Source organism: Odocoileus virginianus, chromosome 30 (assembly GCF_023699985.2).
Source record: "Odocoileus virginianus isolate 20LAN1187 ecotype Illinois chromosome 30, Ovbor_1.2, whole genome shotgun sequence".
NCBI classification, from domain to species: domain Eukaryota; kingdom Metazoa; phylum Chordata; class Mammalia; order Artiodactyla; family Cervidae; genus Odocoileus; species Odocoileus virginianus.
In genome coordinates, this window is record NC_069703.1 from 30,328,278 (window position 1) to 30,348,267 (window position 19,990).

The following is a 19,990-nucleotide window of genomic DNA, read 5'->3' on the forward strand; positions in this document are numbered from 1 at the left end:
GGTAACGATGCCTACCTGGTGGGAATACTGCCAGGACTCATAAGTGCCTGGACCTGGCTACCTGGCAAATGGTCCCCGTTACTGTCAGATGAATTATGTGCGCAGGTGTAGCTGAGTCGCTTTCCCATTTCCAGCCCCCACTGTGGGAGCAGGGGCAGTGGGAGCTGGGAGGTTGTGGGGGGCGTAGGAGGAGTCGCCCGGCTTATGATGCCAGAGAGGTTCTGTCCCACGAGTCCTGCGCGCCCGGCCCCCAGGTCCCGCCGCGCCCATCACCCTCGCAGCCCCCGCCGTGGTCGCGCCAGCTTCACCCTCAGCCCAGCCCCAGCCGGGCCTTGTTCTGCACTCAGCCTCCCCCCCCACCGTCTGCCTCCCCTTGGGCAAGAGCTCTCAAACGCTAATTTATGAAACCTGTCCACTCGGAGCCCAGATCCGCCGTTCCCCAGGGGCATCCGTCTGTCTGCCCGTCTGTCCGTCCGCCACACGTGGCCGCAGGTCTGGCTGAAGACTGGGTACCCGCCGGCTGCCGAGGTGACACCATCCACCTGGCTTCTCGTGCCATCAGGCACCACTTAAAGGGATGTACCCTTCAGTGCGGACGGCCAAGGCAGGGCTGGGATGCTTTCAGAAATGGAAATGGGACCCATTTGTTTATGATTTATTCCCTGACACTTAACGGGAACCCGATGGGACCAATAAAGGGCCTGCCTCACCCAGCTCCCACCTCAAAAGTGGCTGGAGCCGGTCCAGTTCTCCGGAGGCAAAAAGTATCTCAAAGTAGAGCGGACCGCTGCACCCCCCGCCCCCCGCCCTCTCTCTCAGCTTTGAAAGCCTCCTCGCTGTTCCCGAGATGAGCGGGGCTGCCAGGCTTTCCAGGCTGTGGGGCAGGAAGGCAGGGGGGCCCTTGCTTTTGAGGTCGAGAAGGTTCCAAGGAGGGTTTGAGGAAGGGACGTGCATATTCTGGGCTCAAGATCGGCCAGGAGCAGGGGCCAGCGGTGGAGGAGAAATCCAGTTTTCAATTTTCCTCAAGAGAAAAACGAGTGCATGAGAGACAGAATAATTTTCCAGCGTGCAGGCCCTAAGTAAAACCTCCTTGAGACATTGCGAGTTATTAAAGAGGAGGAAAGAAAAGAAATTGTAAAATCCGTTTGCCTTCAGCAGAACGGTACAATGCAGTCTTATTTCCAGGGGAATCTAATTAGAGGGCAGGCGGCCCGGTCTGTGGAGGGCGGGGTGGGGGGCTGGGGGGCCCCGTGGCCGCATGCGAGCAGGGCTCTGAGGGTAACAGTCAGACTCTGGGGGAGGCCTCCCCCTTCCCAGCATCACCGGGGCTCGGCTGGCTGGGATTCGAATCTTGCACCCGGGCTCTGCCTTGTCTCTGAGTTACAGCCTTCATGTGACCATCTGTCTCCTCATTTCAAAATGCGAACGATACAGTTCCTTTCTGCTCAAGTTGTCAGGATGGGAGGAGGGAATGTATTTAATACCATCCAAGCTGGATACAGGGCCTCCCTGGTGGTTCAGAGGGTAAAGAATCTGCCTGCCATGCCGGAGACTCAGGTTCGACCCCTGGAAGGGGAAGATCCCCCAAGGGCTTCCCAGGCGGTGCTAGTGGTTAAGAACCTGCCTGACAACGCAGGAGATGTGAGACGTGGGTTCGATCCCTGGGTCGGGAACATCCAATGGGGGAGGGCCTGGCAACCCACTCCAGTATTCTTGCCTAGAAAATCCCGTGGACAGAGGAGCCTGGTGGGCTACAGTCCAGTCCACTTCAGTTCAGTTCTGTGGCCCAGTCATGTCCGACTCTTTGTGACCCCATGGACTGCAGCACACCAGGCCTACCTGTCCATCACCAACTCCCAGAGTTTGCTCAAAGTCGTCCATTGAGTCGGTGATGCCATCCAACCATCTCATCCTCTGTCATCCCCTTCTCCTCCTGCCTTCAGTCTTTCCCAGCATCAGGGTCTTTTCCAATAAGTCAGTTCTTCACATCAGGTGGCCAGAGTATTGGAGTTTCAGCTTCGGCATCAGTGCTTCCAGTGAACATTCAGGCTACAGCCTACACGGCTGCAAAGAGTCGGAAATGACTGAAGCAGCTTAACACACAGCACGCAAGCTGGACACACACTGGCCCTGGGACTGTATATTTCTGTCCTTCACCTGCCACCAGCGTCCATCTCCACACCGCGCTCCCTGACACCTTCCGACTCTCCAGGCACCTTGGTCAAGCCCCTCACTCTCAGAATCCCTGGACCATCTCCCTCTCTTTCACCGCTGACCCTCTGAAGGTGCCTTAGGCGCCTGGTGTTACCTGTCTAGTTCAGCCTTTGAGGTCGCCAAGCCATCCCTGCTCCTTCAGTGCGCCCGCCCCGACCTCTTGCAGGATACGTCAGGTTCTTTCAGTAAAAGATCAACTCTTTTTTTCAGAAATATCTAACAGGAAGTAAAGGTCCCAGGAGTTGTAAGCACATGTGCTTACATAGCCAGCGGGACCGTGGCTAGCAGTGGGTGTGGGTCCTTCCACGGGACCCACGCTGCACGAGATCGAGACCTTCCCACCGTGTTCCCCACTATGGCCAGGGCTGTGGCCCTCCCCCAGCGCCACCGCAGGCCAGACGGAGAGCGCTGGTCTGTTCAGCAGCCCCGTATCAGGGCGATTTGGAGCGAGCCCAGGGTGGTGTTGCGGGGAGAGGGGGAGAAGGCCAGCGTGCAGAGAAGGAGGCACCGGCCTGCGCTTGTTCCGCGGTTTCCCCGGCCTTGTCACTGCCCTCCCCCGGTGAAAGAAAGATGGGGGCAAAGGGGTCCGACCGTGCGCTCAGGCTCCTGGTGGCCCCAGGTTCAAGTCTGGGCCAGCTGTGTGACCTTGGGTGAGTCACTGCCCCTCCCTGAGTCTTGTCCTCAGAATCAGTTCCGGATCAGTGCCTGCCCGCTTTGAGTCTCCTGGGAGGATGTCGGTTATGCGTGCTGAGCACAGTTCTTGGCATCACGTAAGAGCATCATGAGTTTCTGTTATCAATGCTTCACCCTCGAGGAGCTTTATCCCCACTTGCTCCCCAGAGCTGGGAAGCTGGGAAGCCCAATCCCTCACCATCTCGAAGCACGGTTTTGCCCTCTGAGCACCAGTGTCTTTTCAGGTTCCACTCCCTCCCTGCTAGTTTAACAGACCTGACCTATGGCTGGCCACGTTTGGGGAAAATAACATTATTTATTCTATCAAGACTCAGCAAACTGAGCCCAGAGCAATAATTGTCCCAGGGTGAGAGTAACAGATTTTATTTTTATTGATCAAAAATTTTTTTTATCAAAAACACATCAAACTAGAAAAGGCGTAAGCAGCAGGATCAAATTGGATTTTAGCTCCTTTAAAAACAGGCTCCTCCAGCCACCCATTTCCAAAGGTGTCTGATAATTCACAGGGAGACTCACAGTCCAGGGTGGCCGAGGAGTTCCGTGGCAGCCTCGGAGGCTGCTTTGCGAGCATCGTTCAGACAGCGCGTTAGCATCTGGGCCGCCTCTGAGTGGACCAGACATCTGGATGTGGATGAAGGGATTCAGTGGAGTACCTGTGTGTTGGTTTACGGAGCAGCGATCCTCCAGACCTCTTGGAACTGTTCAGCTGGCTAGCCGGGGCTTTCAGCGTGGTGCCAGGTGTCTGACGATGCATAAATACATTTCTAATGAGATCATTGTGCGGGATGATTCTAACCTAGTCACCAACGAGCACGTTGGCCTGAAGAACAAGCCTTCGTCGGCATCTGTCGGAGTGTTCCAAGTTATAACAGAGATCTGAGCATATTGGAGGGGGCTGTGCATTCATTCCATAAATGTGCATTTATTCACTCACTCATTCATTCATTCAACAAATCTGTGTTGAGCTTTTTGAATGGGCCAGGCCCTCTTTTGGGCATTGGGAATTAAAGCAGTGAACAAAACAGAGAAAGATCCTTGTTCTCCTGGAGCAGAAATAACGACTCTCCAGATAATTCAAGCTGGGAGGCTGGAAGGCGGGCCAGGGAGGAGGCAGGTGTGGGGCAGGGTCCCTGACTTTTAAAACCTTGTAAAGTCACTGTTTGATGGTCGGCAGGTCTTTCCCCTGCTAGTAACAGTGCCCATCTGGTTGCTGATGGTGAAGGGAGAGATGGTGGGAGAAGGACAGGAGCTTAGGAAGGGAGCCGGGGTAGATAGAAGGAGTGGGAAGAGGCTGGGGTGGAGCAGGGACAGGCAGGGCCCTGTGTAGGGTTCCAGGCATCCCCATGGTCTGTCCAGGGTCTGATGACCCAGCCATCATGGCAGGTTGCAGGACCACAGAGAAGAAAGTTCACCTGCTGAGCTGACTGCCTGGCTGGTCCTCTGTGGGCTGACTGTCTTATCCCTCATCATTCTGAAAAAGATCTAGGGATTTGGTGCCATGAGGGTCTGTGGTCTCTTTCAGCTGGTCTCCTTCCATTCTGATAAGAGGAAGAAGACTTGTATGTTTTTCCACTTCCCTGGAGCAGCATGGTTTTTGTTTGTTCGCTGTTGCTACTTTTCTCTGAATTCCTGTGGAGCAATGGTTCTCAAAGTGTGGCTCCCAGCAGCAGAGGTGGCGTCCCCAGGGAACTTGTTGGAAATGCAGCTTCTTAGGCTCCATCTACTGAACAGAAACTTCCCTGGGTGACCCAGAAATCTCTGTTTCATATCTGAGTCCCCAATAGTTCAGTTGGTAAAGAATCTGCCTGCCATGCAGGAGACCCCAGTTCAATTCCTGGGTTGGGAAGATCCGCTGGAGAAGGGACAGGCTGCCCACTCCAGGATTCTGGTCTGGAGAATTCCATGGACTGTATAGTCCATGGGGTCGCAAAGAGTCAGACATGACTGAGCGATTTTCACTTTCCCGAGGATTCCGATGCCCTAAAGCTTGAGATGCCCTAAACCCTTGTAGGAGCTGCTTGTGAGGCAGTTTGGTTTACTTAAAATGCATTCATTGACTTTGGCGTGGGACCCACCTGGACTGAAGGGAGGCTTTGCCACTCAGTATCCAAGCAGGTCTCCGCCCTTTTCTGAGCGTTCACCAAGGAGCACCGGCTCCAAGAGATGACAGAATTCCACGCAAGGCCTCAAGGCGCGCTGGCTTCTTGGTGCAGAGCACAGAGCGGACCTGGATAAACCGCAGCTCCCCTGGTCCTTCTCTTACTGTGTCACGTGACAGACGCGGCAGAAGACGAGAGTGTTTCACAGCACAGATGCTCTTCACTTTTGAAAAACACCAACCCCACCAACTCTAAAAATAACGGAATCACAGCATCCCAGAATCTCAGAACCATGTGATGTTAGAGCCAAACAGAGGGAAATTCGTCCTGCCCCCTCTTTTCTCAGGGGAAGAGACAGGCTCACAGAGGTACCTGGCCCAGGTGACACAGCCAAAGCCATCTTCCCCGTCCACCGCCTTCCAGCACCCCCCCCCCCCCGCCTCCTCCCCTCCGCTGTCCTGCCTGCTGACTCATTTTGCGGGAGGAGCCCCAAATGAGCCCTGGCCGCTTCTTGCTGATTTCTTCTGTAACTGGACATCTCGTCCATTTCATCCTCTGCTGTATCACCCAGAGCTGGTTCAGAACCTACACGTGTTCAGCCCGTGTGTGTGGAGCGGACACTTTACGTCTGGGTGCAGGAACCTGGAGAGAGAGAGGACATCGGGTCCTGGGAAGCCCCTTGCCCTTGATGGGGGTGAGTGATGTCCTCCTACGGACCCGGCAGCATCCCAACCCCGGGACCCGGCTCCAGGCTGGTGTCTGCTTCAAGACCAAGTTTTCCCGGGCTGGGGTGTCCGCCTGACATAATACGTAACAGTAATTAAGAAATAAGCCGCCTTGCCCAGCTTCACAGTGATCATTTGGCTAAGTAACTACCATGGTCTAGTGCCTCAAAAATCACCATTAGAGTACGCTCCTTATGGCCATAAAATTTCTCGTTTTCTGCCTTTCATCAGCCTCCCCCTGCAATCTTCGCCTTGCTTTATTTATACATTCGTCCTCAAACAATGGCAATAAACTCTTTCCCAGAGTGTTGCAAATCAGAAATTTGTCCACATTTTTCCACCACCTTCCACTGTGGACCTGCTCTGCCTGGGAACGGACCAGCCGGGCCAGCTGGAGGGGCCGGGCTGCCATAGATTGATGGGGGTACAACAGGATGAGGTTGCCGGGGAGCAAGGCTGGGGAGGGGGCAGCGGGAGAATGAAAGGCCCGCTGCCCAGCGACCAGCCGGAGACACAGGGGATGGGGAGAGGGGAGGGGATGAGGCGGGGAGGGGACGGTAGGGACGGGAAGGAGGAGGCAGAGGCGAGCCTGCCCCACCCGCTCCCGTAAGAGAGGAAGAAGGGTCGGGGACCACTGGCCAGCAGGGCTGGCCCCAGGCAGACTGTGGTGTGCACCCCAGGGTCATGAAGTCCATCCTTCCCCACCCCCACAGGAACCAGATGATCTTGGGGCGTCCTGTAGCCGACCCTGCACCCCCTCCTAAGCATCCCAGTCCGCCCTGGAGCTCCTTGCTACCCTCTACCGTCAGCATTCTCTCATCTAGCCACAGACGCGTGTCCCGAGCCCTCCTGTATGCCAGGAATGGTACTGGAGTGGGAAGTGATGCATAAATCAGATACCGTCCAGCCCCCCTTCTCAGGTTCATTCAGAGAGATCCAGGACGACATCCGGTTTTCAGGGATGGGCAAAAGGAGGCCCAGAGAGGGATTGGGACTTGCCAGAGTCACACAACAAGTTGGAGGCAAAGTCAGCCGCACAGGTCAGGATTCCAATCTGGAAGCCCCCTTCTTTCCACACAGCTCCCAGGCTCCCTGGGGACCCTGCTCTGGGTAAAGTGATAACCCCTCCTCCGGCCGTGGTCTCAGCTGCCTGTGGCAGGGGTGAGGGGGCATGTCTGTAGGGACCCTCTTTATTTTAATCTGGAGTTCCCAGAGGCAGCGAGACGGGGAGACGGGACTCGGGTTGGCCTTTGGTGCTGGTCCGTGGAGGGGAAGTCTGTCCTGCTGGGTGGGCTCCCCAGGTAAAGCTTTCTGTCTCCAGGGAGGGAGGCCGGCCTCCATTAAGCAAATATTAAAGGTGCAGCCTGTTTTCCCAGCGATGCTGGTTCACTTTCAGACCTGCGTCCTAGAATCAGCTCACAGCCCTGTCTGCCTCTAAGACAGTGGTTCTCTTCCAAAGGGGTGGGATTCTCAGAAATCCGCTCGTTTCCATGGCAGTGGACTTGAATTGCCCTGGCTTTTGTCTGTGGGGGTCTGATGTTCCACATGATGTTAGAGTTTTCTGGAAGGCCCATTCAAAGAAAGATGAGGGTGGGGTCAGATGGACATTGGCTGGCCAGAAATGACTCCCGAGGGGAAAGGGATCAGTCCAGGGTCCTGAGAGAGAACCTGTGACTCGGGGAAACTTGAGCTGTTTCTCCCTGTTTTGCCTGCAGTGGCAAGGTCCATGGTGTCTTTGTTTAGCTGATGTCTGCAGTCTGTATTGGTTACTGTTATTAAGAACATTCTAGAGTGATAGGAACACAGAGGTGTGCCCAGTCACCCCGCCCTGGGGTCATGCCCAGTTATAACTGAAGAAATATGTTAATAGATTAGAGCTTAAGGAAACCCCCATCTTATCGTGGAAGCATAACCTCTACTCTCCCCCAGCTTGATGGAGGAGACCTAGTTCCCATTCTCAAGCAGTTCAAATAAACCTCTTACAAACTGGATGATAAGTCATATTGGTAAACAGAACATGGGCCTTAAAACTTAATTGTCTGTCCTCAGCAGGAGTCAAGGCCATTTTGACAGGGTGCCACGGGGGCAAATGGCACAGGGATTTCAGGAGGGTGCTCAGGGTGTGGCAGTCATGGAGGGCTTCCTGGACTAGGTGGACTTTTAAGTCCAGACTTGAAGGATGGGGGAAGTGAGACAGTAGGAAGTAGTGGGAGGGCAGCATCCCAAGCACCGCAGGGTACGAAGGCCTGGCCCTAGCCTGCAGGGGAGGCGTGTTTGGGCCAGGACAGGGAGGACCCTGAATGCCAGGCTCACGAGGGTCACCTTGATGGTGAAGACAGGGCCTTGGGTGCAAGCTGCCCAGGTTTCGCCGTCGCTGTGCTCTCAGTTCTCCTGGGCCTTCTCTCCGGAACAGGGGACGCGTGGAAATGCCCATCTCAGGGTTATTCTGGGACCACGTGACTTGCACAGAGCTCAGAACGCACGAGCAGCTCTTTTCATGTTTGTTCTCCTGTGGCCTTCATGCAATAACAATAATAACTAACATATATTGAGCACGTACTGTATACTCCTGCTGTAGGAGGCTTTGTGTAGTCATAGAGCCCCGTCTTTGGGTTTCCATGAAACCCTGGTTTAAGCCCTTTCTCAGAGCTGAGCCTGGAGGCAGGAGGCTTGGTGGATGGAACCAGGCTCTGAAACCGTTTTCCACTCCACTTTCTGTGATGGCTTTCTAGTGGCGGCAGCTTTGAGGAGGGGGCGAGAGGACCCGGGAGGTGGGGGAAGGAAGGCCGCAGGCTTGGCTCCACAGGCATACGGCCCTTTCACAGCGGCTTTGTGGGGTGCGGACGGGTGGCCAGGCTGCCTTTCCCCCTGCCACGCAGGGCAGCTGCATCTGGCTCACCGGGGCCCCAGCTGCTGCTGTTTCCCCTTGGCTGGTTTTGAGGCCTCACCCTGGCTTCCCCGGGCCGGCTTCCTGGGGGCCTGCCGCCCTCCTTGGCCCCTTCGGCCCTGCCAATGTTGCGCCCCAGCTGGACGGCTCACCTGAGACCTTTGCACCCCATCCTTTCCGTGGGCACCATGTGGGGTCTGTGGGTGTGACTGTGTTCGTGCAAAGCCCCCACCGTAGGAGAATAAGGAAGAAATGACAGAGAGGCATTCATTCATTCACTTGTTCGTTCGCTCATTCATTGGTTCATTCATTCATTCATGCATTCTTTGCCTTTGTGCTTGGTTCCAGGCAAATGTGTTGCCTCCAGGGGCTACCGAGACAGATGAAGTTCTCCTTGTGTCCAGGCACTGATAGCAATAGCAATAGCAATAATAACTAGCATATACTGAGCACTTACTGTATGCATGGCAGTGTTGTAAGCCTTGTCTTGCAGTAATTCAGCTAATTTTCGTGTGTGATGACTCTGTGAGGTCTGTGCTGTGATTCCCTCATTTTTCAGAAGAGGAAACTGGCCCAGAGGAGTGAAGTAACTTTGCTGGGTTAGTGGGGGAGCAGGCTGTGGTCGTTGCATCAAGGGTGCCCCGTGGTGCTTCTCCAAGTTCCCGTCTGTGCGGCTGCCTCTGTGCCCTGAGGGGCGGGTGGATGGCAGTTCTCCCAGTGGGCGGATGGGGAGATGGAGATCCCAAGGGTGCGAGTGACATGTTCAAGGTCACACAGCACGTTGAGTGCTGAGGCCAGAGGGCCGGCTGCCCACCTGCCAGGCTTCTGGCTGAATGAGAGGAGAGATGGGTCAGCTCAGCTCAGTCACCCACACTCCCGGAGCTCAGCCTCCAGACGGCTTTCTGTCTTCCCTTCTTCCCTGACTCGCATCACTGCCCCTGTTTTAGAAGGGATGAAAATGAGGCTAGAAGGTCAGTCACACATCCAACATCGACAGTGGTGGGAGGCAGATCCGGAATTCAAACCCAGGTCCACCTGACCCCACAGCTTTTGTGCTGCCCGCCTCCCCTCGGGGTCTGCGGCCTCAGCCGCGCTCTGTGAGAAGAGGCCCCACTGGTGATCCCCCTCGTTACAGCAAGCTCTGTTGTGTGCCCAGCACCTGCCTTCAGCCCAACCTCTTGCCTCAAGCAGGTGAACCTGCTTTTAAACTGTGTCCCCAGGAAGTCTTTCCTGACAGAGTGCCCTTGGCTCAGACCGTTCCAGCCCTTTACCGACTGTGTTCACCTCCAAACATGATTTGTGCTTCACAATGTGTGATTCACAATTCAGGGCAGCAGGATCTCTGGATCCATGGCTCTGAATTCTGGAACTACAGCAACACAGTACTATTTCTAGCAGTACTACTTCCTTCTTCCTAGATATGCCCCTTCCTGGCAGGCATGCACGAAGCGCGCCCTCTAGTGCCCAAGGATGGACTATACTGTGAGGACAGAAACCACAATCAGAATACCCGAATGGACACAACTGTTTATAATGCAAATCATCTACCAAAGGTTCAGTTTTGTTTGTTTGTTTGTTTAAGGTAGTCTTCTGGGGTTAGATGGACACTTCCCAAAGAAGAAAAAGTTTTGTCACGTTTTCCTCCCCCCCCCCCCCCACCCCCGCCTTGAGTTGGCAGAGTGACGCTGGGCGTCAGTCAGTCGCTGAGAAATAGCATAAGATCTGGAGTCAGATAGAACCTATTTGGATCCCCACGTCACCAGTGCCTCCAGTCCCCTCGGGAGGCCTCTAGGAGAGCAGGACTGAAGTGAATCCATGTGGACGGTTTGGCTGCGCCCCAGACACGCGGGCACAGAAGCAAGCACTCCAGACTCAGATGGAGAGGTTGTGTCTGGAAGGCTTCCTGGAGGAGTGGTCCTAAACTGATGCAGCTCCCGCATGGTGAGCACTCACTTGTCCCTGGCACTCTCTCACGGCCTCAACAGACTCACTCGTTTACTCGTTCAGTCATCCAGCAAATATTCGGGTGTCCACTTTATGCCAAGCCCTGGGGATCCAGCAGAGAAAACGCCCGCCTGCTTGGAACTTGGGCTCGAGTGGTGGCCAGGATGATGGAGGGGGTGGGGACAGGCAATGAAAAGGAACATTTAGCACATCTGACTGTGATGTGCGCTGTGGAAAAACCGCAAAGCAAGGAAAGTGGGTCTTGGAGCAGTGGGAGGGAATTCCCGTTATTGTCCATATTTACACACGTGAAATCTACAGAATCCAGGCGCCTGTGCTTTCCAATGCCCCTCTTTGGTGGCCTGCTGCAAAGGGCGGGCCTGAAGGGATGAGGTGGGTGCTCCAGGCAGAGGGCACAGCCTGTCCAAAGGCCGGCAGTTGCTGGGGCAGGAGACAACCGTGGGAGTCCAGGGAGAGATGGACAGACTCTGGGCCCGGACTGGGTGGGCTGGGGATGGGCTTGCACATAAGAAGGATGCTGAATCTCCCGGTTTGGGTGCTGGGCTGGCTGCCTGGGAGGTGTGATGGGAGAGCGAAGGGGCATTAAGGACCCCAACGGTCTGCAGCCTGGATGCCTGGGTGCTGCTGAGACGGGTACCCCAGAGCAGTTTGGGCCGAGGAGGTGGAGAGGAAGGGTCGCTTCCAGGGAGGTGTAACTTGGGGTCCGATCCCCGCTTCTCCATCCCTCCCTGGTCCCCCGGCCCCTTGTGAGCAGTCTGATCCGGACCCCGCAGAGGGACCCTAGGAGCCGCACACAACCACGTGCTGGTCACAGCTGAGCAGTTCATGCGGCGGGGTCGGGAGGACGCCCGCCGCGGCCCCTGCTCACCGGCCCCCAGCTGAGCTGTAAATGACTTTTCCATTTTCCGAGACCTGCGCCCAGGCCTGCTTGGTATTCAGCGACACCCAGCCTGCACTCGCCGGCTCTCGGCTCTGCCCGAATTACTTGATTAAAACGCATATCAACTATTATGTGATTCATTTCTCTGCTGCGGCTCCGGGCCGGCCTATGTTAAACTGTAATAAAGGTTGGGCTGGGAGGCTGCGGGGGTGGGGGTGGGGGGCTCAGGAGTGGGATGGGAAGGCGTTTCTGAGTTGGGGGCAGCTGAGATGAGGACCCCAAGTCTCAGGGTCTCACTGCTGCCTTCTGCAGATCTGGGATGAAAAGGATTTGGCTTAGAGGTGGTCAGTTCCCTCCTGCCTTCTGAGAGAGAAGTGGGTAGGTCCCGAAATTGTGACCATCCTGTTTCTAGACTTTTCCTTTGGCAAACAGGGAACAGAGAAAGTTTGAGGGTTGGGGGTAGGATGGAGCAGAAGCTGCCCTAGCTTTCATGATCCAAAATGGAATTCTCCATCACCTGGGAATTATTGCAAAGTTGGCTTCCACTGGGCTGGGAGTCCTGTGTCCTGGGTGGGCTTCCCAGCTTCAGTGACCTAGATTCCACCCACCATCTGTAAAGTGGGGCTAATCCCGCCTGCTTGACCTTCCGTCGGGAGAGATCGTGTTGGAACACTGGAAGGGCCTGTAAACTGTAGAGTGCGTGTACAAGGGGAGAGTGGTGACTAGAGTGTCTGCAAGGAACGCTGTGACCATTCTGCCAACCCTTATCCATTTAAGAAGCTTTACGGAGCCCCTGCTGGCTGCCAGGCCCAGGCTCTGCTGCACTCCGCCATCTCCTGGTCCAGCGGGACCAAGGGACCCAGCAACAGGCGAGCTTGATGTCTCCGGAGGAGCGCTGAGAGCTCCAAGGATGAGAAGCGAGTGAAACCAGCCTGGCCCGGATGGACCCAGAAGGACTTGCGGGGACGGGGGGGTGGGCACCCACCAGCTGGGTTCTGCTGGATGAGCAGGAGTACGCCAACGAAGGCTGAGGCATTGCGAGCAGAGGGGCTGGCATTCAAGGGCAGGGAGGCGTGCGGCAGCCTGGCTGGGTCGTTTAGGAAGCAGAGAGCTGGACAGGGAGCTGGGGGATGGATCTGGATGTGTGGGCAGGCCCGAGGGTGGTGGGGCCTCACTGGCATAACTGAGGCCTTCACGGTCAGCGACTGCGAAAGCCAGGAAGCTTTGGAGGAGGGGCAGAGGCTGGGGTCGAGAACCAGAGAGCTGCCCCCCAGGGGTTTTCTGGCCACTTCCGTCAGCCCAGCCTGGGCTGGACTCTGGCCGGAGCAGACCTGTTGAAGCCTCTCCTCTCTTTTTCTGTCCTCAGGCTCTCTAAAATCCCTGTTTTACAACAGTCTTGGCCCCAGCTCATCTGGAAGTAGTGTTCCTTCCATCAGACTGGGAAGTTCCCAGTGCAGGGGTGACGCCTCCTCCATCAGATCAGGAGTTTCCTAAGACAGAGGCTGTTTCACTCTCCTAAGATTGGGAGGGCTCCAAGGGAGGGACTGTATTGGGCTCCCCACCTCCCCAAGTGAGACAGGATCTGGGAACCCAGAGAGAGAGTCCCTCATCATACTCCTCGCCTGGGGTCACCTCCGGACCAGTCCCAGGCTCTGTCCCGCCCGCTGTGGGGCCTTTCCATCCACAGCTGCTTCAGAGCCAGCGAGGAGGCGCCGCAGCTGCCTGGGAGACCGCCCCCCAAGTCCAGCCTCTGTAATGGATGCAAGCCCGTGCCCACGCTTCCCCGTGCTGGCAGCCCAGGCGGCACCCAGAGGTTCTCGGTGTGTGGAGGACTCAGCTCCCGCCAGCAGGGCCTCTCTGTGGCCAAGTCTACCTAATCCGTCTGATTGATTTAACTCAGAGGCTCAAGGGTTCTCAGGGGTGGGGATGGGGCGGGGCAGCACAGGGGAAACCGAGGCGAAGTGGCAGCGTCTGAGTTCTCTGTGTTCCTCCTCTCGGGCCAGTGGGACCTGGACACCAGACACAGGCCAGCCTGCTGTCTCCCGAGGAGCTCTGAGGGCTCCGAGGGTGAGCAGAGAAACCAGCCTGGCCGGGAGGGGCCCAGGAAGGCTCGCCAGGGGAGGACTTTACCCTGCGGCCCCTGATTCTCTATCATCATCGTCATGACATCATCATCAATAGTTAGCAATAATAATGGTAGTCCTTCATGTGCCCTCTATAGGTTCCAGATTCCTCTGAAAGTCATTATTTCACTCTGTTCTCAACGCAGTCCAGTGAGGAATGCAAGGATGTTTCACTATCCTCATTTTTCCCTCTGAGACAGTGGAGGTCCAGACAGGGGAGGCAGCGTGTCCAAAGCCGCGCAGCCAGGGTGGAGACAGACCTCAGCATCCAGATGTCAGGCCCCCCAGGGAAGGACTCTGCACCAGACCAGAGCTGCCCCTGGGGCCCTGCAGACCCCCTCCCGGTGTGTCCTCCCTCCCCACCCCTCTCCAGGAGTGAGCGAGGCTCACGCGTTGTGTGGCCTCTTTAGAGTTACTGAGCCTCTGAGCTCCATGTCCCTGTCTGTAAAGGAGCCAGCAGTGCCCGCTTCATAGGTCTGCATGAGGCTGGCACGCGGATGAAGGAGACAGACCTAACGGGAGGGGGCTTCTTCCCCTGGGATGGGCCAAGAAGGGGTGGGAGGTCCCTCCCAGGGCCTGAAGTCACAGGCCCCAGCCCGGCTCTCTAGAGCTCTCTCTGCATCTCCCGGCCTTGCTCTCCCCACTCAGCATCCAGAAGGTTGTTATGACAACCACCAGCATCCGGTGCGATCCCTCCATGCATTCCTCCTTTTTAAAGTGGCTGTATTTTTGTTTCTTTCTTTTATTTTTATTTACTTATTTTGGCCGTGTGGGACCTTAGTTCCCTGACCAAGGATTGAACCCGCACCCCCTGCAGGGGAAGCATGGAGTCCTAGCCTCTGGGCCTCCAGGGAAGCCCCCAGATCTTCTCAGTCAACAGAGACCTGCAGGGGCCTGCTCTGCCTTTCCCAGTCCAGGTCTCCACCCAGGTGTCTCTGGGCCCATGGAGTTCCCAGATCTGTGCTGCAAAAGGGGCAGGAAGGACAGGGAGACGAAGGGAAATAAACACAGAATTCCAGAAGGCTCCTAGAAAGCCTGAAGTCATTTGGATGGCAAGGCTCTGAGGCTGGGCAAGGTCTGGTATCAGAAGCACCTTGAACTTATCCCCTGTAGGTCATTTGCTGATTGCAAGCATGACTTTGATTCTAGCCTGCCCTATTATTAAGGAATATTCTACTTGGTACAAAAGTATCTTTAAAAACCGAATGCAAGGAAACTGATCTTTTTCTAAAGGGAATACACATATCACGTCCTATAAATAGGTGCACGCAGGCAAAGTCGTTTCAGTCCTGTCCGACTCTTTGCGACCCCATGGACCATAGGCCTCCAGGCTCCTCTGTCCTGGGATTCTCCAGGCAAGAACACTGGGGCAGGTCACCATTCCCTCCTCCAGGGGATCTTCCTGACCCAGGGATGGAACCTGCATCTCTTGTGTCTCCTGCAGTGGCAGGCGGGGTGTTTACCACCAGTGCCCCCTGGGAAGCCCATAAACAGCTGGGACCCATACAAACGACTGTCCTAAAAACAAACAAGGTCATTAAATTCTACCGGAGACTAGTGTGGGCAGAAAGAGCTTGAATTCCGTCCTCTCCTTGTTAAAAAGAGAGACCAATGGTGCTAAAGACATGCTGTCATTTTGGGTGGCCACCAACCCCGTGTGGTGATGTAAGTTTGCAGGAAAATGAGATAACATGAAAAACTCAGATCTTCAGTTGTGCTAGACACATTTCAAGTGCTCAGAACCACAGATGGCCAATACGACCACATGGAATGGCGCAGACCCGGAACATTTCCATCATCACAGCGAAGTTGTGTTGGACAGCACTGCTCTAAACTGCACTAAGACTTAGTCAAGCTGGGGGTTCTCCCAGGACGGGGCAGTGCCTCCTCCATCAGGCTGGGGCCCTCATCTCCTCCCCAGTCTGACCTTGCGGCTCTGAGTTCAATCTCCGCCGGTAGGCGTTGCCCCGGGCAGCCCTGCTCCTCATCTCAGCTCCGAGCCCAAGGTCCCCACTGGAGGACAGAGCTGGTTGTCCCATTCCCTGTCTGCGGCGGGCCTCCCTTCCTGCCAGCCTCTGCTTCTTCCTTCTGAGGCCTCAAGGGCCCTCTCTCCTTGTCAATGTCAGAAAACTGAAGCTATGCAGTGAGTTTCAGGAAATGAATCCTTGGGATTAGTTGTATTTGGCTCTGAGCCTCAGCCGTGCTGGGGAAAGCACCCCAGATGCCAGCCTTGCCCATCGTGATGCCCTCTCGGTGATGGGGAGCTGGGCCGCTGGGAGAGGGGGGCTGGACCCACCCCAGGTCCCTGCCGTTAGCGGTGAGACAGGCGGCGGTGAAGGCAGGCCCCCCTCGCCGTTGGTTCCCTGCTGTGTGGCGTCATCATCGGTGGCCAGTGAAGAGCGGGGATGACTTCCCAATGGCCATGTTAGCTAAGTCCCTTCAGTCCTGTCCGCTCTTCGCGACTCCCTGGACTCTAGCCCGCCAGGCTCCTCAGTCCATGGGTTCTCCAGGCAAGAATACTGGAGTGGGGTGCCATTTCCTCCTCCAGGGGATCTTCCAGACCCAGGGATCGAACCCAAGTCTCTCATGCCTCCTGCATTGGCAGGCGGGTTCTTTACCACTAGCGCCCCCTGGGAAGCTGGCCGTGTCAGCAGGATGGAGGAGAGGTGGTCTGGGGAAAAGGTGCCGGAGACCTGCCGGCCGTGGGTGCCGCCCCACGATAGCATCGCCCACCGTGCGCTATGATGCGCCAGACCTTTGCACACACTCTTCCCCTGGCCTGGAAGGCCTGTTCCTTCACCCTCACTTGGCTCTAAGAGGCTACATTAGGTGTGTTGTTGTTTTCAGGGTTGGGAGAAGGTTGTCCCTTGTGGGAGGAGCCTCGGCCTATTCGCGTCACCAACCTTTGAAGCCATTGGGACGGGACGGGAACAGGAGAGCCGGGGCTGAGTGTGGCCGTGGACGCTCACGGAGACGGGCGCTTCAGTTACTTCTCCGTGACTCAGTTCCCCCCGTCTGTGGTGCAGGCACATGAACCCTGAGGCTCTGAGGCTCGGCTCTGGTGAGCTCCCCGCACGCGGCTGACGCACGAAGTCCGTGCGTGGCGCAGAGCTGGCGCATCATCAGTACGCCACACAGCGAAGGAGAAAACAGAACACTTCCAGGAACACCGAAGGCGGCCGTGGAAAAGGAGGGGAGAGGAAAGCGACGCAAGGCGTGGCGAGGAGGGCGCTGGTCTCTGCCTGCTTTCTCTCTTCCCGTCCTTGGTCTCTTCTCACTGCTCCCTCTAGGCCCCCCAGGACCCCTGAGGGTGCGGTTTCAGAGCCCCAGCGAGCCCCTCGCCAGCATTCCTTCTGCCAGATCAGGGATGGGCAAGAGGCCCAAGCTTTGTGGGCAGAGAATCAGTTCAGTCCCCAAGGTGGGTTCAGCCCTGCCTGTTGAAGAGCTTGATCTAGCCCTTCCTGCAGCCTTCCTCACCCAGACGGAGAACAGGAGAAGAGGCTTGGCCTGACAGCCCATCCAGAGTCAGGAAGTGAGCCAGCCCCAGACCCCCGAGCTCTCTCTGCAAAGGACGCGTAGGCCTTCCCCTACCCCTAGGCTCCGGGGTGGAAATTACTGGGGATGATGGGGTGGGAGTCATGGTCACGGCCAAGATCATCACGTGAGGTCGCCCCCTCCGGCCTGGAAGGTCACTCAGTGACCCTGGAACATCCCAGGAAGGGCGTGGGTGTGCAAGTCACACTGCCTAAACCTTTCATAGAGAAAAATGGGGAAACTGAGACCCACGGTCAGAGTTCAGGGCATTTGGGAGAGAACCAAGCTGGAATCCGAGCTCCCTGACTGCCAGCCCTGGGCACAAGTGTTTGCCCCCTTTCCCAGTCCTTCCCTTTCTTCCGGCTTCTTTTTGTACTTAGTTTCTGCACTGTTTTCCCAAAATGCAATAGTGTCATTGTCTAAATGATCATCATTTAAAAAACATTAAACTATAAACAAATTTCAAAAAGAAAACAAAAGTTCTGTCACCCTGAAGATTCGCATTTGTTTATCTGTTGAGTGTAGTGTTCCATAATGTGTGACGCGTGCTTTCTCCAAAAGTGGGTTTCGTCTCTGCACATGGGTTTGTTCCTTGCCTTCTTCTTAAAGTCACATTGATTGAGGTATGGTGAATATATGGGGAAAATTCTCCCGATTGGAGAGTTCGGTTATAGGAATTTTGACAAAGGTGCTTCATCTTGAAACCACTCCCTGAGTCCTCTATGTCATGGGCATCCTTTCACGTCAGTGGTAATAACCTAAATGCCCAGCCACAGGGTTTTGTTTTTATGTGGCTGGACCATAAAGTACTTACCCAGGCCCGTGGGGGGCAGGGAGGTCGCGCCCCGGCCTCCCCCTGATACGCAGCGTGTGAGGGACGCCCCTCCAGCGCTCAGAGAGCTCTGACCCTCAGTGCCGGGGGGGCCCGAAGGTGGGCACGCAGCTCCCGTCCATCTCACTGGTCCCCACCCTCTCCTGCCCTCTCACTTGGCCGTAGGGAACCGTCTGGACGAGGGCTCCGACGTGGAGTCAGAACCCGACCTCCCTTTGAAGCGTAAGCAGCGCCGCAGTCGGACCACGTTCACTGCCGAGCAGCTGGAGGAGCTGGAGAAGGCCTTCGAGAGGACCCACTACCCGGACATCTACACCCGAGAGGAGCTGGCGCAGCGGACCAAGCTGACCGAGGCGCGCGTGCAGGTGAGCGCGCCGCGGGGCTCTGCGCTGCGGGCGTCCTCTGGAGGGGGCCGCCCCGGCGGCTCTGCGGGAAAGAGCCCACCTGCAGCCAGGAGCTGCAGGAGACGCGGGTCCGTCCCTGGCTGGGGGAGACCCCCCGGAGGAGGCCGTGGCAGCCCACTCCAGTATTCTTGCCTGGAGAAGCCCCTGGGCAGAGGAGCCTGGCGGGCTACAGTCCGTGGGGTCGCAAAGAGTCAGACACGACTGAAGCGACTAAGCACGCACCACGTCTCCTGGGCACACACGTCATCTGGAGAGCGATTGGGAGAAGGGGTGGCCAGGGTCTGGCGGCTAGGGGGTCCCCCCGGAGTGGGAGTGGGGAATTTGCAGCAAGTGGTCCAGGGGCTGTGTAGACATGTAATGCCCCCAGCACTTGGTACAGAGTAAATGGGCAGCAAACGTTAGTTGATTGACTGACCAGTCCTCGGACAGCCCCAGGGATGCCAGGAGGGGCCGTGAGGACGTGGGCTGCCTCCCTCCTCCTGCCAACAAGAACTTCAGGAAGATGACGGGAGGAGGGATGGAGGGAGAGACAGAAAGGGAGAGGAGGAAAGGGCAAGGGACGGAGGGAAGGACGTTAGTTCAGCCACAAGAGAGGGAGCTCAGGAAACAGAAAAACTTCCCAATCTCTGAGGAGGGGAGGAAAGTTTCAGGGCAAAAACTTTCCAGAACAGACCTAGCTTCCTAGGATGGGTAATGAGTTTCCTGTCATGGGAAGCATGCAAGCTGCCTGGGCGCATATTCCTGGCCAGTTAGAAGCATCCGGGGAAGGGTGAGCAGACTTTGAACACCCTCTGGACATCCACAGCCGCAAAGTGCGTGGTGCCTGGTCGGTGGGCCTGGGGAAGGTGAGGCACAGAAAGAGCCGTGTCTGTCTGGGGTTCGAGGACTGCCGTGGGGATGGGGGAAGGACCAGCCTCCTCTCCCGGAGAGGTCTCAGGTTGCACGATGTCTGTAGTTCTCTAAGTCCGAGTCTCTGGGGGCCTGGCTGGGTCGGGGCGGAGGAGGAAGGGGGGGCTGATGAACGGCTCCTGTGGGAGCCTGTCTTGGCCTGGCCCCTCTGTGAATGGGGCGCTGAGTCTGCCGAGGGGTTGCCCCAGCTGCTCACTGGCGCTCTTCTGTCCTATCTGAGAGGGATCAGCTTCTGTTGGGCATCTCTGCTGGGGGGCTCCTGCCACGTGACCCCAGGCAACCTCAGACCCCCTTGTCAGGCCAGGACGGTCACTCATCACAGGCACAGAATCTGAGAAGTGATACAGCACTGGGGATGTGTGTACAGAGATTGATGGAGGCTGAGCTGCGCCTGGCGCTCAGCCTGTGGATGCCAAGCCCAGGTTCTTTCCATCTGGAAAGGAGAAAAGCACTCAGAGCCGAGCCTGGCATTTGAGAGCAGTAAAGTGCTAGAAGCAAACGGGCATTTGAGTGCTCCGGGGACCAGCATGCCTCCCTCTGCCCACCCCACCCCTCCTGGAGTGGGGGGCCCTGGGCTGAACGGAGGGAGACCCGGGGAGGCGCGGATGGGCGGCTGCAACCAGCTCAGCCCGTCCCAGCCCCCTCCCCTCGGGGTGACACCCGAGCTGCCCGGCCCAGGCTTCCCTCCTCCGCCTCTGATCCCCCTGCAGCTGTTCTCCTGGGCA

General features: G+C 56.6%; 1 protein-coding gene across 1 annotated transcript in view; it reads left to right on the forward strand.

Annotated features, from left to right (window-relative positions):
• Nucleotides 1-19,990, forward strand: part of PAX7 (paired box 7) — a 68,527-nt gene that overhangs the window by 36,723 nt on the left and 11,814 nt on the right. Inside the window, exon 5 of the mRNA XM_070458447.1 lies at nucleotides 18,118-18,317. Within this exon, the coding sequence (XP_070314548.1) occupies nucleotides 18,118-18,317 (200 nt within the window). The remainder of the gene's footprint in view (nucleotides 1-18,117; nucleotides 18,318-19,990) is intronic.